Below are 26,206 nucleotides of genomic sequence, written 5' to 3'. Positions count from 1 at the left end.
CTGTCCAGTAGAATTTTCTGCAATGATGACAATGTTCGATCATACATGTCCACCAGCCATATATGGCTACTGGGCACTTGAAATGTGGCTAACGTGACTGAGGACTGAATTTTTAATTTTAAGTAATTTTAAATAGCTATAGGTAGGTAGTGGCCACCATAATGGACAGCACAGTGTTATACATTTTGGTTTTTTTACTTAACAGAGTATCATGGACATTTCTTTTCTGTTTAATTTTATAAATTTTGAAATCATCTCACAGAAAAGTTGCAGTTAGTTACAATACAAAAAAGCCATTTGAGAGTAAGTTGGGACCGGATGCATCAGCACATCCAAATAATTTAGTGTTTATTTCCTCAAACAAGGACATTCTCTTACGTAACCACAACCATCAAAATCAGGAAATTATCGTTTGACACATTACAGCCATCGAATCCTCAGGGCCCATCCACATGTTGCCAGTTGTCCCAATAACATCCTTTATAGCAAAGGATCCAGTTCACGATCGTGCAGTACACTTAGTTGGCATGCCTCTTTGGTTTCCTTCTATCTGATATAGTTCTCAACCTTTCTTTGACATTCATGACCTTGATACTTTTGAAGATTATAGACCAGTTATTTTGTAGAGTGTTCTTTCTACAAGAAAGGGCCTGTTCGATGTTTTCTCATGGTTCGATTTAGGTTATGCATCTTGGGCAGGAAATCCCAGAAGTGATGCTGTGTTCTTCCCATTGGATGTTATCAGGTGGTGCAAGACTTCGATTTGTCCCATTACTGGTGGTAACTTATTATTGGATTAAAATGGTGTCTCCACTGTAAAGTTACTCTTGTTGTTTATTTCCTTTTCATTTTAAAATGTATGTATGTATGTACGTATGTATGTTGTGGTTAAAAAAAACCATGTAACATGAAATTTACCATCTTAACCATTTCTAGGTGTATAGTTCAAGAGTGTTGAGTATATTCACATTGTGAGAGAAATCTCCAGAACTTTTTCATCCTGCAAATCTGAAACTCTGTACCCACTAAACAACTCCCCTTTCCCCCTCCCCACAGCCCCTGGTAACCACCCTTCTACTTTCTGTCTCTATGAACTTGACAACTTTAGATACCTCATATAAGCAGAATCATACAGTCTTTGTCTTTTTGTGACTGGCTTATTTCACTTAGCACAATGTCCTCAAGGTTCATCCCAGTTGTAGCAAGTGTCAGGATTTCTTGCTCTTTTAAGGCTGAATAATATTCCATGGTGTGTATATACCATATTTTGTTTATCCATTCATCTGTTGATGGAAATTTGGGTTCCACCTCTTGGCTTTTGTGAATAGTGCTGCTATGAACATGGATATGCAAATATCTCTTTCAGACCTGTTTTCAAATTTCTTGGATATATATCCAGAAGTGGGACTGCTGGGTCATATGGTGGTTCTAGTTTTGATTTTTTTAAGAAACTGTCATCCTGTTTTCCATAGCAGTTGCACCATTTTACAATCCCACCAACAGTGAACAAGGGTTGCAGTTCCTCCAGATCCTTGTCAACACTTGTCATTCTGTTCTTGTTAGTAGCCATCCTAATGGGTGTGAGTTGATATCTCATTGTGGTTTTGATTTGCATTTCTCTAATTATTAGTGAGGTTGAGCATCTTTTCATATGCTTGATGGCCATCTGTATGTCATCTTTGGAAGAATGTCTATTCAAGTCCTTTGTCAATTTTTTAATTGGATTTTTTTGTTGTCAGAGTTTTTTATATATTCTAGATATATCAGATATATGATTTGCAAGTATTTTTTCCCATTCCATAGGTTGCCGTTTCACTCTGTTGAGCGTGTCTTATTCCCTTTTAATAGGTATTTTGTGAGGAGGTGCTTTGGAACTATGTAAATATTCCCTTCCTTATCATACTTTCCATTTATTCCTTTATTTATATCAGCTTTGGACTCATGGCTTCCTATTTTATTCAGTGTATTATCTGTTATTATCATTTTCTATTTTGATGCACAAATTGCCACAGATTAGGCCAATGGAAGCCACCTCAAGCTGGCTTCTGGGGTCCTTTTGACCTGTTCCTATCATTCTCTGAGGCACTTTCTTGTTTTCTGCTGCCACAGGATATTCCAGGATGATCTCGTACTTTCCTGTTGCAGCCCTGGAATTAACCATTTCTCCAGGGACCCTGCTTCCTTGTGAGAATGGGATTTAGAAGCTTCTGGCCAAGGCTCTGCTGCTGAAATCTGTGGCTTTGAAAAGCCCAGCATCTGATCTGGAGAGGCGCACCTCATCAACCAGCCAGAACAAAGCCCTCATTTACAGAGGAGGGGACTGAGGCTCAGACGGGATCAGGTGGCCAGTGTTCCCTAGCTCGTGAGAGAGCTGAGACGAGAGCTGAGGCCTCTGACTCCCTTCCAGTGCTCTTTCCCTGGCAATACATGTTGTTAGTTATGAGGTGTGATCCCGGTGGGGCCTGTCCCCTCTGGACTTCACTTTCCTCTTCTGTCCACTGAGGGTTAGCTTTGCCTGGGGGTCCAGGACTGCCTTTCTGAGAGCTAACCTTTTCTCTTTAACTCTTCATGAGCCTACCTTCCCCCACCCCCCCAGACCTTTATGGATGACTCCACCTTTAATTACAGAGAGCTTCAGCTTTTATCTCCAGCTCTGGTGGATTGGGGTTGCAGACTGGTCCTAGCCTGGGATGAGTTGTCCAAATGCACCTGGTTCTCCCCTTCCAGGCCAGGGGTTCCAGGCATATGTGCCTCCCTGAAGCCCATCTCCGTCAGCTAACACCTGTCTCATAGGGGCGTCAACAGGAGAAGATGGCAATGGGAAGGGCCTCCTCTACCTGCCCTCACTGGCTCCCAGCCCACCCATGTTATACCAAGAGCACCAGGGAAGCACCAGAAATGCCACCTCCCCACATTTCAAGGCCAGTGTCTCTTGAGTTTCACTCTCAAAGGTGGGTGTAAGAAACCCTCTGGTAGCCATTAGAGAATATTTGATGCCTGATTGGGGTGGGTGGTGCTGCATCCAACCTTCACCCTCTGGTTTGGTCAGCTGATAGGAACCGCCAGCCTGGGAAGCCCTGACGGTTCAACTGATGCCGGCAGCAGCTATGCCATACAACTGTCTGAAAAGCTAAGCTTTTGGCTCTTTTGTATTCAACGGACATTTCCTAAGCACCTGCTATGTGTCAGGCATTGTGCTGCACCCTGTGGTAAGATGATTTAAGCCAGAGCTCAATCCAGTAGAATTTCAGGTAACAATGACAGTACAAGTGGGTTCCATATGTCGATACGAGGCACAAGTAGGGGCTGCAAGGGAAAGGGCCTAACTTCTGACATTTGGTTCTGGCGTGTCAGGTTCTTGTAGGCAAGACTGTATACAAAATTTGAGAGGGCAACAAAGAATGATTTTGCTAGATGAAAAATGTGGAAAGGGGGGCTTCCCTGGTGGCGCAGTGGTTAAGAATCGCCTGCCAATGCAGGGGACACGGGTTCGAGCCCCGGTCCAGGAAGATCCCACGTGCCGCGGAGCAACTAAGCCCGTGCGCCACAACTACTGAGCCTGCGCTCTAGAACCTGCGAGCCACAACTACTGAGCTCGCGCGCCTAGAGCCCGTGCTCCGCAAGAGAAGCCACCACAATGAGAAGCCCGCGCACCACAACGAAGAGTAGCCCCCGCTCACCGCCAACTAGAGAAAGCCCACGTGCAACAACAAAGACCCAATGCAGCCAGAAATAAATAAATAAAATAAATCGACAAAAAAGAAAGAAAGAAAGAAAGAAAAACGTGGGAAGGGCGCTATGGGCAGAAGGAATAGCTTGAGCAAAGCTGGAATCACTGAAGCACAGAACTAGTTACCTAGAACAGCAAGGCACGGCGCTGGGGGTAGCGGGGCTTACATCTAAGCAATGGAAGGCATCGTAAGACACGACACTTCAGATACCTCATAGCCCAGGCATGAAGGGTGTGGACACTATGCTTCTATGGAGACTTCATTAAGGTTTTCAATATAACATTTATTTCTTAAAAGTTAACATGTGCATAATAGGAAACCAAAGAACACAAGAAGCAAAAAACAAAGTCATCCATCATCACAAGCAGTTTACCATTTGATGTGTCCTTCTAGGTCTCGTTTGTGTATTTAAACACAACTAAGCATCCATTTTTATGTAATTAAGATCATACAGTTATGTATCATGCTTTTCACACATCATGAATATTTACCACTTCAAAGTCCCAAAGCTATGAGTATTTTGATAACCAAAAATACACTACACCAACTCAATCTGGAAGGAAAAAAAATGTAATCCTTTCTTGGCGACAAAAACTTCAGAAAAGACAAAAATGGCAACAGGCCTCTAGATAAAGATACTGGCAGAGTTATGCTTAAAATACTACATTCCCTTAACGTTCAATTAAAAATGAGACATAAAGCAACACAGTATCCAAAGTATAATGCTTTTAAGAGGATTCATTATCTGATCTAAACTATTAAAGTATTAGCAAGGAGGTATGTTTCCACTGAATTACTTAACAATGTATTCCTATAGTACAGCTAAGAGATGCACACACATCAATGGTTATCATCAAAATATAAAAAGGAACATATCCACATACTTCCCTCCCTTTTATACTTCCTTCTGCCCCTCTGCTGCCAACCTAATGAACAAGTCCTGGTGTACATTTCTCAGATGGTTTAACAATTCCATGTCCAAGATGCTACTTTTTTATCAATGGTAACAAAGATATTTACAAATTGGTTAATTCACTAGCTCTACTTTTTATCATACATTGTCACCTCAGGACTCCTAAAAAGCCTAGATGTTGCAAAATAATGAATGAACCTTGTCCATAATAAGCATTGGTACTTTACAAAAATGCACATTTAGACCTATGGTTATAACCTAAAACTGTCTTCTAGATATGGAGATACTAGCCAAGAGCCCTTCCCTTCACCCTTCCTCTTACCCCTCCTCCAGCATATCAGCGACTAAGTACAGGACTATATCTAGCTCCAAGAGGTGGATTAACATAGACGCTCCCAGAAGACACAGCCCTTCCTAAAAACCAACAAAAGGGCATTTATTAAGGGGTTATTTTACTACCTCTACTTTTAATATACTTTGGGCATTAGGACTTGCTTATTCTTTAATACACAGCAATTAGCTAAAATACACAAATAGAACAATGGTTAGACAATCTGAACTTGTCTAAAGACACATGGGCACAGATCCCTTCTCTGTACTTCCTTCCCTGTCTGCTCCCTGCCTCCCCACCACCCAGTGAATAGTCAGCTTACTCTCCAAGACTCAAGTTTAACAATTTCCACTCCCCCAATACAACCATTCCTATGAATTAACAGAAAAAAAATACTTAAAACGTGTTACTTTTAACTCTCTACTTTCAACATATGTTGTGCACTTTTACACATCTAGAAAGATTAGATGTTTCAAATACGGATTTAAGTTTGTCCACTATATATACATGTAGTAGCACTGAAGAAACTGCACACAAAGGGTATAGTCACAAAGTGTCTCCTAAACAGGAACACTCTGGCCTAGAAGCTTCCCCTTCTCATCTCTATCAACCCAGCGGACAAGAATAATAAGCATCTGTAATGCTTAGAGGGGATTTTAACAATTTTACTTCCTCCAGTTGTTTTCAGAAGTCTTTCCTATGAATTTTAACACAAAGTGTACACAATGTATTTATCGGCTATTTTTGTCATACACTGGCAACCTCTTTAACATCTAGGAAGACTAGATGTTGTAAATTTGGACCTCTGTCCTTTATGTACACTATGTACACAGCCAAGTAAAACAAAACGCAGAGACATACCGGACAACGGTTAGTCTTGGTATAAAGCCCTTTACACTTTCTTCTTTCTCCCTGAACCAGCACAAATAAATTAATGTGTACTGCTCAGAGAGGTGGTTTGATCATTTTGATCACTCCATTTCTAAAAGACAGTATTTCATATGGATTTTAACAAAAGGATATATCTACAAAATATGTTACTTCACTACCTCTACTTTTAACATACTTTGTGCACTTCTAAACATCTAGAAAGACTAGATGTTTCAAATAAGGACTTAAGTTTGTCCACTATATACACAGTAGTGTTGAATAAACTACACACATGTAACAATGGTTAGATCTGGAAGTGTCTTCTACATAGGAACATTCTAATCTAGAACACTTCATTTCTCCTAGTACCTCCTTTCGGCCATCCATCCAACATTGGGCAAGTACAGGCACAGGTGTCACTTAGATGTGATTTACAATTTCACTTCCAAAGGTCCTTTTCAGAAGATGGCCTTTCAATGAATTTTAACACAAAGTGTACAAAATGTGTTAGTTTACTAACTCTACTTTTGTCATACATTGGCAACCTCTTTAATATCTAGAAACTAGATATTATAAAATTGGGACCCATTGGTCCAGTATATACAAAATATATACAGTAAAGTTAAACAAAATGCATGTCACATATAGAGCAATGCGTAAGTTGCAATGTTCTAGTAACTGCTAGCAAAACACCTTTTGCAATCTTCCCTCCCACCTCCTTAAACCCAATGAACAAGCACAGAGTATACTGTTCAGAGAGGAGGTTTAACAATTCCATTTCCAAAGACAGTATTTCCCATCAGTTTTTAAAAGCTATTTACAAGAAGCATTATTCTACTAAAACTACTTTTAAATACATCAAGCACTTCTAAACATCTAGAAAGAATAGATATTTCATATAAGAACTTACTTGTCCACTATGTACACAGCACTGTTAAATAAAATTGCACACATGTAACAAGGGTTATAATCTGAGGTATCTTCTAAATATGACCATTTTGGCCTGAACCATTTCCTCCCTCACTTCCTTCTCTCCGCCGCCAATCCAGTGGACAAGTACATGCATGTGTAATGCTTAGAGATGGTTGAACAAATTCATATCCAAAAGTCATTTACAGAAGACAAGCTTTCCTATGAATTTCAATAAAGTGGACAAAATGTGCTAATTTTACTAACTACTTTGTCATACACTGGCAACCCCTTTAACATCTAGAGACTAGATGTTGCAAAATTAGGGCTCAACTTGTCCATTATATACACTATATACACAGCAAAACAAAATGAACATACAAAAAATGGTTTTGTATGAAAACGTCCAGGTATGAACACACTAGCATATTACCTTTTGCAATTCTTTCCCTCCCTCCTCCAAACCACTGAACAAGTATAGACAATAGTATACTGTTCAGAGAGGTGGTTTAACATTTAACATTCCCAAAGACAGTACTTCCTATGAATTTTAGCAAAAAGATATTTACAAAGTGATATTTTACTACCTCTACATTTAACATACGTTGGGCACTTCTAAACATCTAGATGGACTAGATGTTTCAAATAAGGACTTAATTTGTCCACTATATACAGAGCAGTATTGAACGAACTGCACACATGTAACAGTTATAATCTGAAAGTGTCTTCAAAATACCAGCACTCTAGCCATTCTAAGACCAACCCCCTTCTCTCTCTCCCCCGCCTCCAACCCAGAGGGCTATAATGCTCAAATTTTCAGAAGACAATCTTTCCTAGAAATTTTAACACAAAATGTACAAAATGTATTATTTACTAACTCTATTTTTGTCATACACTGGCAACCTCTTTAACATCTAGAAAGACTAGGTGTTGTAAATTAGGACTCATTTGTCCATTATATACACTATATACACAGCAAAGTGAAACAAAATGCAGGAACATAAAAAAGACAATGGTTAATCTTGCCTCACTATAAACACACTGGCACAGAGCTCTTTGCACTTCCTTCTCCTCTCCCCGACCTTGAACCAGTGCACAAACACAGTGCATACTGCGTACTGTTCAAAAAGGTGGTTTGGCCACCCCTCCCCCCCAAAACAACATTTCATACGAATTTTAACAAAAAGATATTTACAAAATGTCTTTTTACTACCTCTACTTTGAACATATATCAGGCACTTCAGAACATCTAGAAAGGCTAGATATTTCAAAAAAGTACTTATTGTCAACTACATTACAGTAGTAAGGAATAAAATGCACACACAAAACAATGGTTCTAATATGGAAAAGTCTTCTAACTGTGACCAGTCTGGCATAGAACCTTCTTTTCTTCCTCCTCAACGTCTGCCATTCCATGTCCTCTAACCCACTGGACAAACGTGGACCTCTGTGGCTCCTGATGTCGCCTCTAGAGGTGGTCAAACAACTCCATTTCGAAAAGTCATTTCCAGAAGACATTTCTTTTCTACGGTTTTTTTAAAGAAACAAATGGGCATTTACAAGACATGTGACTTTAACTCTATCATACGTCGGCAACCTCTTCACATCTAGAAGGCCTATATGTAGCGAAAAGTTTTCTTTCGAAAGGTTGAGGGGAAAGTTGAGAGCAGCTTTTTCATATTATATACACAGGCCTTCTATAAATGGCCAGTAAATCTTCCCAAAGGGTGGCGGGCACTTCCTATTGGCCGCATGTGGTACGTTATTCTACCATTTCTATCTTCCGACATCGAGGTCTTGGTAGAACGACGACCAACCGCCCGATGACCCGCTAACGTTCCACCCGTCGTCGACCGGGGCTCCGCTCACCTTCCGGGCCCGTTCAGGCCTTTGTCCGTAGTTGTCCGGACGAGGTGAGGTCTCGTCCAACTGGGACAGAGAGGTCACCTCAGGTCCCGGATCCGCGCGGGCTCCAAGGCCTAAGGGTGGCTGAGCTGGCGTCCACGCAGACCCCCCTTCCCGGGCCCTCGAAACTCTAAGGGCCCTCCGCGGCGTTCCAGTGGCCGCCATTCTTCTCGCCCTGCCACGCCCGACGCCCAAAGGCGCCACGTCCTCGGTGGCCTGCCGGAGGCTTTGCCTAACCCCTGCAGCGTGGGGTCAAGAGACCCGGCGGTGGGCGGGATCTGGGCTCCAAGGGGCCGCCGCCATTAGGTCGCGGACGTGGGGGTGGGGGAGAAGTTCGTTGCTGCTTCCAGGCTCGGGCCCTGCCAGTGGGCGGCTGCGGCGAGGGCTCTGGGGCTCGGCAAGACACAGCCTGAGCCTGTCCCGGGGGCCCCCCAGTTCACCTGCCGACCGGAGGCCGGAGGGCCTGGAGGGCCCCGGGCTAGAAGGCCGCGATCCACTTCTCACCGCGCTCTCTGCCGGAACTGACTTGGCAGTTCTCTTTGCTGGCTAGAGAAGAGAGGTACCGGAAGTGCAAGCGCGCGGGACCCGCGAGCCAAGGTTCCGGGACTGAAACGTTCCGGCAGGGGGAAGGACGAGGGAGGTGTCACGTGAGGTCCGGACGCCCTCTTGGCTTGCCCTAACAAACGGTAATTTTTCAGAATTTCCCGAGCATGCGTATTTCTCCATTCCCTCACACCCCCACTGTTAAGACACTGAAGCTCTTTACAATCTTTCATTCGTTCACTCATTTACCCCCTATTAATTGAGCACCTACTGTGTGCCACATAAGCCCTGGGGAATGCAGCAGTGAAAGGGGGCAAAAATTTCTGCCCCCTTGAAATTTACACTCTAGTAGGGAAAACAGACAACCCTTAAAATGTGTAAAAGGGCAGATGGTGAAAGCGCTATGCAAAAATAAAAGAAGGGGAATATGAGGTGTGAGTGTGGAATGTGGCCAGGTGACTTTTGACCAGACATACGGAGGTGAGGGAATGGAGCCATCCAAGGGGATGTCGGGTGGAAGAGCCTTTCTGGCAGAGGGAGCGGCCAGTGCGCAGGAACTGAAGTTGAGGCGTATGGGGCTGGCCTGATCGAGGGACAACAAACAGGCTGGAGCAGAGTAACCAGAAAGAGTGTAGACGTTAAACCACTCACATAATGCGAAAGACGGAAAAGGGAATTTGGTGTATTTTTCTGAGTGAAATGGGAGCCGTTGGAGGGCTTTGCCCTGCAGTATGGAGAAGAGCTGAAGTGGGACCCGAGGTAGAAGAAGCAGGGAGACCTGCTAATAGGCCATTGCTGTCAATGGGGTGAAACTGGATAGTGGCTTGTACCAGGATGATGGCAGCAAAGATGGCAAAACAGTGATTAAATTCAGGATAAATATAAGATCCAGCCTGCAGGTTGCTGGTAGACCAGATGTGAAGTTGAAAGAGAGGAATCGAGGATGGCTCCAAGGCTTCTGGCCTGAGCAAATAAGGGAGGGAATTGCCATTAAGTGAGATGGGAGAAACCATGGGAGGAGGGAGTTTTGGGGAGAATATCTTGACTTCAGTTTGGGGCATGGTAAGTTTGAGGTGTCCGTTTGACATTCAAGTGGAGATGTCAAGTAGATAGTTGTATTTGTGAGTCTGGCATTCAGGGGAGAGTTGGAGTTGGATATATACTTTTGGGAGTCATCAGAATACAGATCCCTTTAAAGCTATGAGGCTGCATGAGAGAACCAAGGGTGTATGCAAAGAGAGAGCGAGGTCTCAGGCCTGAGCTCTGGGGCACTGTAATGCGTAGAGATGAGGGCAATGAGAAAGAACCAGCAAAGGAGACTGAGGAGTGACCAGAGTGGTAGGAGAACAACCTCAGAATGTGGTATCCTGGAAGTAAATGTGTTTCAAGGGAGACTGCTGATAGGTCATGTAAGATATGGTTGAGAAGTATACTTCTAGCTTTTATAACAAATGCCGTGAGGAACTTTCTTGTGGATTTTCAAACTTTGTGGAGGCTTTCTGATTTCCTTTGGATGCAATTCTAGAAATGTAAACAAGGATCAAAGCCTTGGTTCAGGCTTAAAACTTCTGATGCAGACCCAGACAGGATTCCCAGGAGGGAAATCCTACAGTCAGAAAGACCCCTCTGCTGGAAGGCAGGAAGCAGGAGTGGTGAGAAGGCCAGGAGCTCTGGGCACTGCGGCTCTAGTCCACAATGAGAAGACAAAGGCCTGAGCCATAGGAGTGGCTACCGGAGTAGAAAACAGGTGGGGTGAGGGTTTCTAGCTTTGCAAAGGAAGGCGCCCCTGAGCTCCATACCTGGAGAGAAGAGGGAGGAGGGGAAGGAGGATCATAGGGTTTCAAACAAGGACTGGCTGGATTTGTGGATGATTGGAACAATAACCAAGACAAGAAGAAGGAAAGCCTCAGTGTGGAGTTCTTGGTCCCATTTCTGATCTCCCACCCTTCTGAGCAGCCAACAGCCTGATATTGCTGGAACCTAAAGGTGATGATGGCAACCATGTACATATCCTACTTTCTACTTGATATCTCTAGTTGAATGTTCCAACAGTATTTTTTTTTTTTTTAATTTTATCCATTCATTTCATTTATGGCTGTGTTGGGTCCTTGCCTCCGCGCGAGGGCCCTCTCCAGCTGTGGCAAGCGGGGGCCACTCTTCATCGCGGTGCGCGGGCCTCTCACTATCGCGGCCTCTCTCGTTGCGGAGCACAGGTTCCAGACGCGCAGGCTCAGCAACTGTGGCTCACGGGCCCAGCCGCTCCGCGGCATGTGGGATCCTCCCAGACCAGGGCTCGAACCCGTGTCCCCTGCACTGGCAGGCATACTCCCAACCACTGCGCCACCGGGGAAGCCCCCAACAGTATTTTAAACTCCTCTTGTGCAAAACAAAACTCTTGGGACTTTCCTGGTGGTCCAGTGTTTAAGACTCCGTGCTCGCAACGCAGGGGGCCCAGTTTCGATCCCTGGTCAGGGAACTAGATCCCACACGCCACAAAGAAGATCCCGCATGCCACAACTAAGACCCGGCACAGCCGAACAAACAAACAAACAAATAAATAAATAGATAAATAAATAAATATTTAAAAACAAAACGAAACAAAACTCTTGGTGTCTCCCCAGAGCCTGCTCTTCTCCAAGTCAGTAAATGGTAGTATCATTCTCCCAGTTCCCCAATAAAAAAACTGGGCATCGTCCTTGATTCCACTCTCTCTCACTCCCTATCCCCCAACCATCACAAGTTCTGTCTTCCTCCTAAATATATTTAAGGTACAGCCAATTTCCTGTGCTGTCCAACATAGTAGCCACTAGCTACAGGAGGCTATTGTTTTTTTCTTTTTCTTTTTAAACATCTTTATTGAAGTATAATTGCTTTACAATGTTGTGTTAGTTTCTGCTGTATAACAAAGTGAATCAGCTCTATGTATACATATATCCCCATATCCCCTCCCTCTTGCATCTCCCTCCCACCCTCCCTATCCCACCCCTCTAGGTGGTCACAAAGCACCGAGCTGATCTCCCTGTGCTATGTAGCTGCTTCCCACTCGCTCTCTATTTTACATTTAGTAGTGTATATATGTCAATGCTACTCTCTCACTTCATCCCAGCTTACCCTTCCCCCTCCCTGTGTCCTCAAGTCCATTCTCTACGTCTGTGTCTTTATTCCTGTCCTGCCCCAGGTTCATCAGAACCATTTTTTTTTTTTTAAGATTCCATATATATGTGTTAGCATACGATATTTGTTTTTCTCTTTCTGATTTACTTCACTCTGTATGACAGACTCTAGGTCCATCTACCCAGTAGGCTATTTTTTAAAAATTGAAGTATAGTTGATTTATAATATTGTGTTAGTTTCAGGTGTACAGCAAAGTGATTCAGTTATATATTCGTATTATTTGTATAGTTTCAGATTATTTTCCATTATAGGTTATTACAAGATATTGAATATTGTTTCCTGTGTTACACTGTAAATCCTTGTTGCTCATCTATTTTATGTATAGCAGTTTGTATCTGTTAATCCCATGCTCCTAATTTATCCCACCACCCCCTCCCTTTCCCCTTTGGTAACCATAAGTCTGTTTTCTATGTCTGTGAGTCTGTTTTTATTTTGTATATAGATTCATTTGTATTATTTTTTAGATTCCACATATAAGTGATACAATATTTGTATTTCTCTGTCTGACTTACTTCACTTAGTATGATATTCTCTAGGTCCATCCATGTTGCCACAAATGGCAATATTTCATTTATTTTTATGGCTGAGTAATATTCCACTGTATATATCACACCTTCTTAAACCAATCGTCTGTTGATCGGCATTTGGGTTGTTTCCATGTCTTGGCTAGCGTAAATAGTGCTGCTATGAATATTGGGGTGCATGTATCTTTTCGAATTAGAGTTTTCCTCTTTTCCAGGTATATGCCCAGGAGTGGGATTGCTGGATCATATAGTAGCTCTATTTTTAGTTTTTAAAGGAAACTTCATACTGTTTTTCACAGTGGCTGCACCAATTTACACTCCCACCAGCAGTGTAGGAGGATTGCCTTTTCTCTCCACCCTCTCCAGCATTTATTATTTGTAGACTTTTTAATGATGGCCATTCTGACGAGTGTGAGGTGATACCTCACTGTGGTTTTGATTTGCATTTCTCTAATAATTAGCGATGTTGAGCATCTTTTCATGTGCCTGTTGGCCATCTGTATGTCTTCTTTGGAGAAATGTCTATTTAGGTCTTCTGTCCATTTTTTTGATTGGGTTGTTTGTTTCTTTGTTATTGAGTTGTATGATTTGTTTGTATATTTTGGAAATTAACTACAGGAGGCTATTTAAATTTTAATTAATTAAAATGACATGAAATTAAGAATTCAATTCCTCAGCTGCACCAGCCACATTCTAAGTGCTCAAGAGCCACAGGTGGCTAGTGGCTACTGTATGAACACAGATATAGAACATTTCCACCATGCAAAAAGTCATAGACAGTGCTGATCTATAACCTAGTCTAAATCTTTATTTATTTATTTGACTGCGCCGGATCTTAGTTGCGCCTTGCAGGATCTTTTTGGTTGCGGCTTGTGGGCTCTTAGTTGTGGCATGCAGGATCTAGTTCCCTGACCAGGGATCGAACCCGGGCCCCCTGCATTGGGAGTGCGGAGCCTTACCCCCTGGGCCACCAGGGAAGTCCCTATCTTCCTTTTAGAGATGAGAGGCAATGTAACTTATCTAGTTCTTAGGAAGAACTAGGATTCTAACCTAGGTCATGTGACTCCAGAGCTCCCTGGGAAGGCACTATAGAGGGTTTAGAGGCCTGAGCACACACCAGCCTGCAGCCACCCACAGTTCAGACTAGAAGCAGGCAAATTAAAAAACTTCTTTCTTGAAGGGCTTTCTATTTCAGATCAGGCCAGAGATTCTGGAGCATCACTCCTTAACCAGGAGGTAGATTCAGGGCCTGGGTCAGGGCTCAGGATCGTGCAGAGTAGGGCAAGCTAAATACTCCAGTTCAATGCTGAGCATGCTCAGTGGGGCTGGGGGACTGGTCTGCAGACCTCAGACAAGACTCTGAGCCAAGGGTGTACTGGGTCTGACCGCTGAGTCCGCCACGTCTTTCTGCCTATCTCAGATTAAGGATGAAACACGGGAAAAAAAGTAAAAATAACGAGCCTTCCTGGCACTTCTCCTCGGGAAACATCACATGTCAGGCCTGTGACACGGAACGTGTTTGTTAGGCCAACGGTTCCAAGCTCATTCGCAGGAATGGTGCTGAGCTGCAAGCCACCCACGCAGCTCGTTTGGGAAACAGTGCAGCATCCATCCGTCCCGGGCCTGGGCATGCGCAGTTCCACCGTTATCAACATCAGCACGCATCTGCACTGAGACAGGTCTACCTGGCAGCAGGGCCCTGGGAATGGCTTGTGTGTGGGTGTGTCCCAGAGAAGCTGCTCATAGTCTCATCGTTATCATCACTGCCTGAATTTGGGACTTGGTTCTGCTTTAGTACAGATGTTTCTCAAATTTGAGTCATTCCCTAATCAGCTTAACAACTTCCTCCATACCGATGTACCATCAATACCAGTTTTTACTTAATAGCTCTCTGTGAATTGACTCACTTAGCACAACCAGCACTACATTAGCCTTGTCCTCAGTGGTATTTGTGAAATTGTCAATTTGACATGCAGGTTATGTTTTCCTAAGATCTATTAAAGTAAATATACAACTCTTAAAAAAAGATCAGCTGAGTTCCACTTGAAATCATCTTAGTGCAACCAAGATGCAAAACGGTGTCAAAGGGACATAAGAGACATCCCAAAAGAGCTCCCAATGGCCAAAGCTGGAGCAATTTGAGCAACAAAAGAAATAACATAGTACCAGATTACAGCCCAAAGTATAAACTAAATATCCATGAGTCCATACGGATGTTAATGAATAATTGAATAAATATATAAATGGAGGAGGAGGGACAAATCTTCCTAATAGAAGAATTCCAAATAATTTATCTCCTCCAAGATGTGGAGCTTAATCCCCGCCTGAGAGTAGGCTGCCCTTAATGACTTGCTTTCAGAGAGTAGAAAGAGAGAAAAAACAAGTGACTTCACAGGAGAGAAACTTGGCAAACACTACCTTGGCCAGCTACTCTAGGTGATCAAGTCATATATTGATATCATGTACCCCTGACATGATGTCACGAAAAGGGCACTTTACCTCTGTGGTATCCTTCACCGAAACCAATGATCCCAGTCTAACCATGAGAAAACCATCAGAGAAACCCAAATTGAGGGACACTTTCTAAAACACCTAACCAGTACTCCTCAAAACTGTCAAGGTCATGAAAAACAAGGAAAGTCTGAGAAATTGTCCCAGGCCAGAGGAGACTAAGGGGACATGAAGACTAAATGTAATGTAATATGTTGGATGGGACCTTGGAACAGAAAATGGATGTTAGGGAGAAAGCTAGTAAAATCCAAATAAAGTGTAGAGTTTAGTTAATAGGAAGGTACCAAGGCTGGTTTCTCAGTTGTGACAAATGCATCATAGTCATGTAAGATGTTAGCAATATGGGAAACTGGGGGAGGAGTGTATGGGAACTCTCTGTGCTATGGGAAATCTCTGTACTCTGTAAATCAGAGATTTACATTTATTTTCTGTAAATATAAAATTATCTAAAAATAATTTTATTTTTTAATAAGGGGGGTTATGTATACACTAGAGGTTTGGAGCATGAATTTTTGAAGACTTGTAGACCTGTGTATTTGTTTCCTGTGGCTGATGTAGCAAATTACCACAAAGCTGATACCTTAAAATAACAGAAATGTATTCTCTCATAGTTCTAGAGGCCAGAAGTTCAGAAGTAGTTTTACTGGGCTGAAATAAAGATGTTGAGAGGGCCATGTTCCCTCCAGAGGCTCTAAAGAAGAATCGTCCTTGCCACTTCCAGCTTGTGGCTGCCGGCATTCCTTGGCTTGTGGCCACATCACTGTGATCTCTGCCTCCGAGGTTGAATTGTCTCCTGCTGTTCTGTGTGCCTGTCTGCCTCTCTCTTTCTGCCTCCCTCTTACAAGGATATTTGTGATGGTATTTCGTGCCCACTTGGATAATCCTGGATGATCTCCTCAACTCATCATCCTTAACTTAATCACATCTGTGAAGATTCTCTTCCCAAATAAATTAATATCTACAGGTTCCAGGGATTAGGTCTCTATATCTTTGGGAGGCCATTATTCAACCTACTACAGTCTGGCTGTGTGAAATTTAGGACTTCTGTAGTATCAATAAGCTTCCTCTAAATTTGAAAATAACAAAAATTATATAACTATTTTTAAACTGTTCATTTGGGTTTCACCTGAAATCATCTCAGTGCAACTGGTGGGACCAAGCAACACCTTGCAAAACAACTGTTGTAAGAGACTGGCCTTAGAAGTCAGAAAGACCTAAGTTCTAAATCTGGCTCCATCATACACAAACTTGTGACCTTGGGTAAGTCAGCATACTTTTTGAAGGCATTCTCATCTTCTCTACAAGAGGAATGCTAAGCCCTGCCTAGAGGAATGCTGTCAGAACCCATAGACCATGTAGCAGATGTACAGCACATATTCAGTCAACCTCCTCTTCATACCCCCTCCACTTTACAGAGTAAGTTACAGCTCACAAAATATTTTCTACATACAAAAACAAGTTTAATTGCCATAATATTTCACCCTGTGAGATAAAGCCAAATATTCCTTCCCATTATACAGATGGAAAAACCGAGACTCAATGTTAATTGACTTACCAACATCATCCAGTTGTTAGAAGGCTAGAGAAAACAGGTGTCTGAGAACATGATGGACAGGAGTCAAGAGGCAGTGCCCCCTTTAGATGGGGAGAGTTTGCCAATCTAGTCACTTGACTTGTTTTCATGACCTTCATTACCTTTCTGGCCCTTGTAGGCATTTGCGTTTATGACCCATGATGTGTTTCTAACTCCTGGCTCACATTGCTGGAATTTGTTCAAAGATCTTTCAACTTGAACCCCTGAGGGGCCATGCTCATAGGGTTCCCCACCGACAGCTTTCAGTGGCCTCTTGGCGCTGGCTTCTTTCATCTCACAGGCTTTCCCTTCTCTGAACTCTGTGAGACAGACCCATAGTTTGTCCCCTGGTTGGGCCAGGTTCCTGGTTTTGATAGCTCCTTATTCTCAGTCCTTAAAGCAGAGATGCAAACAGGAGCCTCACGCACAGGGTTGGGCATTCTGAAACAGACCAGGGAGGCCTGCTGAAGGGAACTCATGCTCTGCCCTCGGAGGTCACAAGGAAAGGGCCAGAGGGTGTGTTGAGGGCCCAGGAGCGAATGTCAGGAGTTAGGCTGCCTGGGCTCCAATCCTGGCTCACCCCACAGCCCGCTGACCCTGGTCAAGTTACCAACCCTTCTGTGCTTCAGTTTCCCATACGTAAAAAGGAAATCATCATTATTTCCCTCAAAGGAAAATTGTGAGGCTCAAGTGAATTACTGTACACAAAGCTGTTACTACAGAGCTTGGTACAAGGCGAGTGTTCGCCCTAGTCATTATTAAGCCCAAAGAACCCTAGAAGCCTTTTTGCATGGGCTGTTCTCTCTTCTCGATACGGGGGCACCCTATGCCTGGGGAAATCTGATTCCTCCTAAAGGAGAGCGCAGGGTTCTGGAGAGGAGCAAGGGATCCAGAGGTTCTGGATCTCTGTCACTGTGTAGCTTGACGTGCGTCGTTCCTGGTCTCCCAATCAGCCTCATCTGTACAAGGGGACGACAAAAGCGCGAGCCGCAGCCTCTGCCGCCGTGCGGAGGGCAGCCTGCCCGACCCCGCCGCCCCTCCACTACACCGCCGGGACCTCCACTCCGCAGGCGCGGGGGTCGGGGGTGGGGGACCCCGGGGGCTGGGAAGGAGCGACTCCGGCCGAGTCCGAAGCTGCCATGGCAACGTCCGAAGGCTGCCGGGAGGGGAGTGGACGGGCGGTCCTGTGAAAGAACGAGGCCCCACCCCCAAGGAGGCCCCGCCCCCAACAAGGCTCCGCCTAGAAGGAGGTCCCGGGCCTCAGTCCCTGGCTACTGTGGCCTCCGGGGCGCTCTGATTCCATCATTGCCTGACAGATTGCCTCTGACTGGCCGACTGTGTCTCAGTGACCACAGACGCCATCACTGCCTGATAATCCGTGTCTGTCTGGCTGTGTCGGACTGAACACAGATTTCATGGATGCCTGGTGGACCAAGACCGCGTGATATGTCTGCCTGACCGCAGTTGACTGACTGACTGACTGCCCTATCTGGCTGATGGCATCTGGGCCTGATGGGGCGTGTCTGACTGAGTCGATCTGCTTCGGACTGACCGGACTCCACCGGTGCTCGACAAGCTGTATCTGACTGACCGAGGCCCTCTGTGACTGACTGACCAGTTCAGTGATACCTCTGTGCCAGCGTTTTGACCCCAACTCTGCTGAGTGGGCTAAGCAGACAGCCTGATCAGCTGATTCTCACTACGGCCGGGCCCGCGCGTCTGCCCGAGTCCCCTGACTGGCTGGCTGACGAGCTGGCTGGCTACCCTGACTGCGCTGGCCTCATTACAGCCTGTGTGCCTGGTGGGGCCCTCCTGACTGGCCATCTGACAGGTGGGATCAGCCCGCCTGATGGGCGGACCGACCGCATCTGCCAGACTGCGGTGGCGGAGGCTGCGGCTGGCTGGTTCTGGCTGCCCGTCCGAGTCTAACTGGATCTCAGGCACCGGGTTCTGAATGACGGAGTCCGCCTGACTGTCCCTTCCTGACCACCTCTGCCTGGCTCAGCTCGATGGACAGCGTCTGTGTCTGGCTACACCTGCCTGACGGCCGCCTCCTCTACATTCAATAATGTCAGTTGAGTCAGATTGCTGCCTGAAGTACAGCTGACTAACTGAATCTGACTTGGCCCCTGAAATTCTCTCCCCGACGACCTCCTTCTCTCCAGCTGCCCAACAAATGGCTTCTGAAGTGTTACTTGTCCAAGGGCCTGGGGCCTAGACATTTTCAGCTATAAGTCTGGCCTTGGGGGGGTCCATAACAAGGCCGCCATCAGGAAAGGGAACCCAGGATGGAGGCCCGTGGGAGAGGGAGGCAGCAGGAGCAGGATTCAAGGCCAGGTAGGGAGCAGCTGGGAGACGCTGTCGGGGTCCTCAAGGCCCCGAGCTCAGGGATATAATTCTGTAACAGAGTCAGCACCTGGAGGAGGTGGGCTGGTGTGTGGCTGCCACAATGCATGACCCTGGCAACGTTGTTTCTTCCTGTTTGTGGGATGTTTCTGTCAGTGCCTTGCTGCTCTTGCAGCAAGAGCTCAGGTCTCCTCACAAACTCCCGAATTTAAATCTTTCCCATAGTGTGTGTGTGTGTGTGTGTACTGGCCACATCAACTGCATGGAATGGAAGAAGAGGCTGTGTACTAGAATAAGGGGAAAGGAAATACAGGGAATTAGATTAGAGGGAAGTAAAAAAAAAAAGCAAGCATGTCAAGTGCATGGGTGTGCTATGAATTATAGCTCTTGCTATTAATAATAATAAATGAGAGCACTGGACTAGCTTATCTCAATCGAGCTCTAGCGTTCTAAGATGCTGCCTTTTCTTTAATAACAGAGGTCTAGCAGCTTCACTGATTTCATTATAAGCCAAGGGAGGAATGGGAGGAAATAAACAGCTCTGCTCCCAAGGGCTCCGTCTTAGTTAGCTTGGGCTGCTATAACAAAATGCCATAGACTGAGTTCTTTTTTTTTTTTTTTTTAATTATTATTTATTTATTTATTTTTGGCTGCGTTGAATCTTCTTTGCTGCGCGTGGGCTTTCTCTAGTTATGGCGAGCAGGGGCTGCTCATCGTTGCGGTGCGTGGGCTTCTCATTGCGGTGGCTTCTCTTGTTGCAGAGCACTGACTCTAGGAGCGCAGGCTTCAGTAGTTGTGGCGCACGGGCTTAGTTGCTCCGTGGCATGTGGGATCTTCCCGGACCAAGGCTCAAACCCGTGTCTCCTGCATTGGCAGGAGGATTCTTAACCACTGCGCCACCAGGGAAGTCCCAGACTGAGTTCTTAAACAACACACATTTGTTTCTCAAAGTTCTGGAGGTTGGAGAGTTCAAGATCAAGGTGCAGGTGGATTTGGTTCCTGATGAGGCCCTTTTCCTGGCCTGCGGATAGCTGCCTTCTCACCGTGTCCTCACATGGTGGAGAAAGAGAGGGACCTCTGGTCTCTTTCTCTTCTTATAAGGACCCTAATCCCATTGTGGGGACCCCACCTGCAAAACCTCCTCCACACCTAATTACCTCCCTAAGGTCCCACCTCCAAATATCATCACATCGGGGGTTAAGACTTCAACATATCAATTTGGGGCGGGGAGGAACACAAACATTCAGTCCATAGCAGGCTCTCACAACATGAAGCTGGATCTCAGCCAGTGTGGGCAGTGGAGCAGGGCAGGGGCTCTCAGGGGGCTGGGAAAAGAGACAGCAACAAGTTGCATGGAGTACTTATACCTCATTTACTTATTCATTCATTCAACAAGTTTTTTTTTTTTTAACTTTTTTTTTTTTTTTTAATTTATTTATTTTTGGCTGTGTTGGGTCTTCGTTTCTGTGCGAGGGCTTTCTCTAGTTGTGGCAAGCGGGGGCCACTCTTCATCGCAGTGCGCGGGCCTCTCACTATCGCGGCCTCTCGTTGCGGAGCACAAGCTCCAGTTGTGCAGGCTCAGTAGTTGTGGCTCATGGGCCTAGTTGCTCCGCAGCATGTGGGATCTTCCCAGACCAGGGCTCGAACCCGTGTCCCCTCCATTGGCAGGCAGACTCTCAACCACTGCGCCACCAGGGAAGCCCTCAACAAGTATTTTTTGAATACTATGTGCCAGGAACTGTGCAGGGCCTTCAAAGAGCTTAGATAGATGGGCTCCAGGAATCCTTTCCTGTGCCTCTCAACTCTGGTCCTATCAAGGCCAGTTACTGAGTACCAATTGCTTTCTTTTTGGACAACGTGCACTGCTGAAGGTGGAAGAGCTATTGTAGTGCAGTGGTTCTCAAAGAGTGATCACCTAAGAACTTGTTAGAAATGCAAATTCTTGGGCTCCACCATAGATGAGCTGAATCAGAAACTATTAGTACTCTATGTTTTAACAAGCCCTCCCAGTGATGTTGATGTGTACTAAAGTTTCAGAACCACTAGTGGAATGACTGAGTGTGTTAGCTCTGGTGTCAGACTGTCCACATTGGAATCTCAGCTCTACTATGTAAGAGCTGTGTGACTTGTGCAAGTTAATGCATCTTTCTGTGCCTCAGTTTTCTCATTTGCATAATCAGTATAATTACGATCACTTTAAACTCTTTTTGAGAGTATTAAGTCATATAAAGAAGTTAGCACATAATTTCAATTCTAGGAATGTATCCTGTAGACCTATTCCAGCATATGCTGGATGATGTATGTTCAGGATATTCATTGATGCATTGTTTATGATAGAAAAGAAACACCCTAAATATCTATCCATAGGGGAATGGTTTAATAAATCATGGTCCTGCCATACGAAGAATGAGGCAGCTCTTTATAGACTCATATGAAAAGATCTCCAGAATTTTCAAGTCAAAAAGCAAGGTACAGAACGGTGTGTTTAGTATGCTCCCAGTTGCATAAAGAAAAAGAATCTATAGAATCTTTAAAAATGCATGGATTATCTGTGAAAGCATACTCAGGGTACAGCGGGACAAGAAATGGGCGGCTGGAAAAAGGGGAAGGAAGGAAATTTATTTTTACCATACATATATCTTTTTATGACTTAAAATTTGCAGAATGTACATGCATTTTCTGTTCACAAAAATGAAGTTTTTTAAAAAAGGAACTACTTAGCATAGTGCCTGGCAGCGATGGTGGTGGCATGACAGCTCTAAGCAGATGAATCATTGCAGAAATGCAGCCCAGAGGTGTCCAGGGTGTGGCCACGGCCTCTCCTCCCTTCATTTTCTATAGTCCATGTTGCCCCATTAGAGAATCCTTGCACTTTAGAGATGGAAAGGGCTTTAAGATTCTCTGGTATAACGATTTTATTTTAAAGATGAAGAAACCAAGCCCCAAGAGAGGCCATAACCAGCCCAAGTTCTCCCAGAGGACTGAGGCTCAACCTGAGGCCTCTTTCGTAAGATCTTAAGACTAAGCTTTCAAAAATGCTGCTTTTAGAATCCCATCACCACTCTGCTTGGAAACCGTAAGGACTCCTCCACATGGCTGTTAAGACTAGTTGAGGTTTAGTTCCTAAGCGAACTTTCTAGCCTTATTTTCCACCTTCTCCTGTGTTAATTCTCTACCCTAGCCAAATAGGTCTCTTCATTTACCCCAAATACTGCTGCTTTCCCGCCACCACAACTTGCCAGTTCTGTGCTCTGTCTGAAATGCCTCTCTCCTTCCTGTCTGTTTGTGGAGATTCTACCTACGCCTACACACTGAGGCAGAATCACACCTAAATCACACTTCCTCTAGGAAGTCTTCCCTGATTACTCAAGCTCACGGAGCTCTCTTTTCCCTCTGAACTAATTTTAAAATTTCTTGTAAAACATCTACTTCTTAAGAGGGGAATAGGATGGTTCTCTGCTCCTTGAACAATGGGAAGTGGACTAAGATAGAGCCAGCTCCTTATCCTGACTCCATTTCTGGAGAAAAGTGGGTAAATGACCTTGGCCCTCCTTATCGTCTCAGGGAAGCCCTGGGTGAGGATGCCACTGAGCCAGCCTGGAGCCAGGACCCTGTCTGCAGAAACTGCTGGGCCTGTTCCTACCCTGATGTTTACTTGGCCAGGAGGCCCAGCGCGATGAAACCCGGCCCTGTTGCCGAGCACCTTGGGAGGCCTCCCTCCAGGGTCCCTCTGTGCTCAGACAGTGGCCCTTTGTGGAGCAGAGGAGCAGGACTGAAAGTGGAGCCTCTGGAAACCCTTCCTCCTCACCCCACCCCCCCGCCACCCGCCCCCGGCAGTCATGGACCATCCTGCGCCTGGGTGGCCTCTGTGCAAGTCCACGGCTGGCGGAGTGAGGTAGGTCCTCCAGGCAGCCAGCTAGGCTGGAAGGGTGAGGAGGGGTCCCGCCAGGATGGCCTGCTGAAACAGAGGCTGCTTCTTTTTTTTTTTTTTTTTTATAAATTTATTTATTTTATTTTATTTTATTTTATTTTATTTTATTTTATTTTTGGCTGCATTGGGTCTTGGTTGCTGCGCGCAGGCTTTTCTCTGGTTGCGGTGAGCTGGGGCTACTCTTCGCTGCGGTGTGCGGGCTCCTCATTGCGGTGGCTTCTCCTGTTGTGAAGCATGGGCTCTTGGTGCGTGGGCTTCAGTAGTTGTGGCACGCGGGCTCAGTAGTTGTGGCTCACGGGCTCTAGAGTGCAGGCTCAGTAGTTGTGGTGCACGGGCTTAGTTGCTCCGCGGCATGTGGGATCTTCCCAGACCAGGGCTCGAACCCGTGTCCCCTGCGTTGGCAGGCGGATTCTTAACCACTGCACCACCAGGGAAGCCCACAGAGGCTGATTCTAATGGAGCTCTCCAAAGAGGAGACTGGTCCCCCTGTGGGCCAGAGTGACACTTTCACCATTCCCACCACTGCCAAATATGCCCCTAGGATTTAAGGCTGGCCCTCCCTTCTGATGTGGGTTGTCCCTTCTGCCCCTGTTTCACTGGAACCTATGCTTACTCGGGGGTGGGGTTTGGGGGGTGGGGGATGGGAAGGCAGATTGGGAATGCTTAGATGTCCTCCCAAAGCTGGTGGGTAGGAATCAAGGGGAGGGACTAGTGACCACAGGAAGGAAGGTCAAGTGTGGTATAGGTGAAAGTGCAATCACTGGCTGGGGGTCAGGAGGCCTAGGACTCTAGTTCCTGCTGAGCCACTGACTTGCTGGGTGACAATAGCTAGTTGCTTTCCTTTCCTGTGCCCCTGTGTCACTTTCCCAGCTGCAAACTTATGGAGGCAGAGTAGATGAATGTCAAGGACTTTTGCAGTTCTGATGTTTCAAAATTCTGTGATCACAGGCAGGAAAAGGAAGAGCTGGGCGTGGGTTGGAGGTAGGTAACTGACACAGTACTCGCCGTGGATTCACCAGCAGTCGCTAAGCAGCCTCTTCTCTGCCTCCAGGATTCCTTCCCCCTCTCGTTTCCACCCCACTTTGAGGGCTTCTTGTGATGAGATCTAGAAGCTGTTTGATTTGGATTTGTTTTATCCCATATTTTGCCCCCAGAGGGAGGGGACTGTGCACAGAGCAGGAAGGGGGTCAGAAAATAAAAGAGAGAAGAAAAGTAAGAGGTAAGGGTGGTGGGATTTCCTTGGTGGCGCAGTGGTTAAGAATCTGCCTGCCAATGCAGGGGACACGGGTTCGAGCCCTGGTCCGTGAAGATCCCACATGCTGCGGAGCAATTAAGCCCATGCGCCACAACTACTGAGCCTGCGCTCTAGAGCCCATGAGCCACAACAACTGAGCCCATGCGCCGCAACTACTGAAGCCTGTGCGCCTAAAGCCTGTGCTCCGCAACAAAAGCCACTGCAATGAGAAGCCCGCACACCTCAACGAAGAGTAGACCCCGCTCACCACAACTGGAGAAAGCCCGCGCGCAGCAAGGAACACCCAACACAGCCAAAAATAAAATTAAAAAAATACAAAATAATAAATAAATAAAATTTAAAAATAAAAGAATGACATAGCCATAGGACATGACAAAAACTGGTTAGAACCAAGTAGGTCCAAGATGGTGGAAGATTCAACTTCCAGTAAACCTTGAGCCTCATTATATGCTCTTTGTAATATATTAGCATACTAAATGACACACCACTAGCACCATGACAGTTCTGAGGTTAACCATAAAAGGTCAAAACATGGGCCGTGGCCCAAATCGTGGAAATCTCCTGAAATAGTTGGAATAATCCTCCCACTCATTAGCCTATGAAATTACCCAGCCCATAAAAACTAACCACCCCATAATTTGGGGCCTCTTGTCTTCTGAGATGGCCCACACTCTGTGGAGTGTGTTTCTCTCTAAATAAATCCACTTCTTGGACTTCCCTGGTGGCGCAGTGGTTAAGAATCTGCCTGCCAAGGCAGGGGACACGGGTTCGATTCCTGGTCCAGGAATATCCCACATGCCTTGGAGCACCTAAGCCCGTGTGCCACACCTACTGAGCCTGTGCTCTAGAGCCCGTGCTCCGCAACAAGAGAAGTCACCATAATAAGTCCGTGCACCACAACGACACAACTAGAGAAAGCCTGTGCACAGCAACGAATACCCAGATCAGCCAAAAAAAAAAAAAAAAATCCACTTCTTACCTATCACTTTGTCTCTCACTGAATTCTTTCTGCGATGAGACATAAAGAACCTGAGCTTCATTGAGTCCAGAGACCAAGTGTGTGATCTCAATTAAGAGACGGTAGGTTGGGCTTCCTTGGTGGTGCAGTGGTTGAGAATCCATCTGCCAATGCAGTGGACACGGGTTTGAGCCTTGGTCCAGGAAGATCGCACATGCTGTGGAGCAACTAAGCCCACGAGCCACAACTACTGAGCCCGCATGCTGCAACTACTGAAGCCCATGTGCCTAGAGCCCGTGCTCCACAACAAGAGAAGCCACCACAAGAGAAGCCCGCGCACCACAGTGAAGAATAGCCCCCGCTCATCGCAATTAGAGAAAGCCTGTGCGCAGCGGCGAAGACCCAGCACAGCCAAAAATAAATAAATTAAATAAATAAATTTATATTAAAAAAAAAAAAGACGGTGGGTTCTGGCTGGGTTCGAGTCCCGGCCTATGGGTTCAAGTCCCATCTGAGTTGCATGGTTTCATAACCATATGAGTCAATTCCTTATAATAAATCTGTCTATCTCTCTATCTATTGATATAGATGTACATATATAGAATATATATCCTACTGGTTCTATTTCTATGGATAACCCAGAGTAATACAATTTGTGATTTTTATGTCTTGTTTAAGAAATTCTTCTGTATCCTGAAGTCCTAAATATGATTTTCTTTAGTTACTTCTAAA

The 26,206-nt window shown here is 45.3% G+C and overlaps 2 protein-coding genes and 1 long non-coding RNA gene across 3 annotated transcripts in view; 2 read left to right on the top strand and 1 right to left on the bottom strand.

Annotated features, from left to right (window-relative positions):
- Window positions 1–17,996, top strand: part of CNBD2 (cyclic nucleotide binding domain containing 2) — an 89,329-nt gene extending 71,333 nt beyond the window's left edge. Inside the window, exon 14 of the mRNA XM_082361950.1 lies at window positions 16,023–17,996. Within this exon, the coding sequence (XP_082218076.1) occupies window positions 16,023–16,068 (46 nt within the window). The 3' untranslated portion in view covers window positions 16,069–17,996. The remainder of the gene's footprint in view (window positions 1–16,022) is intronic.
- Window positions 3,994–9,341, bottom strand: LOC309614137. The gene is made up of 2 exons (XR_014236033.1): window positions 8,624–9,341; window positions 3,994–8,279 (listed from the first exon to the last, which is right to left on the bottom strand). It is a non-coding gene; the product is annotated as an uncharacterized lncRNA (long non-coding RNA).
- Window positions 17,997–18,791: 795 nt separating the features above from the next.
- Window positions 18,792–26,206, top strand: part of EPB41L1 (erythrocyte membrane protein band 4.1 like 1) — a 136,729-nt gene continuing 129,314 nt past the window's right edge. The window contains exon 1 of the mRNA XM_082361880.1: window positions 18,792–19,321. The gene's annotated coding sequence lies outside the window, so the exon portion shown is untranslated. The remainder of the gene's footprint in view (window positions 19,322–26,206) is intronic.

The sequence above is a fragment of the Balaenoptera borealis genome (assembly GCF_965194805.1).
Source record: "Balaenoptera borealis genome assembly, chromosome: 16".
Classification (NCBI taxonomy): domain Eukaryota; kingdom Metazoa; phylum Chordata; class Mammalia; order Artiodactyla; family Balaenopteridae; genus Balaenoptera; species Balaenoptera borealis.
Note: the sequence above shows the minus strand (reverse complement) of the source record. Positions and strands in the feature narration are given on the sequence as shown.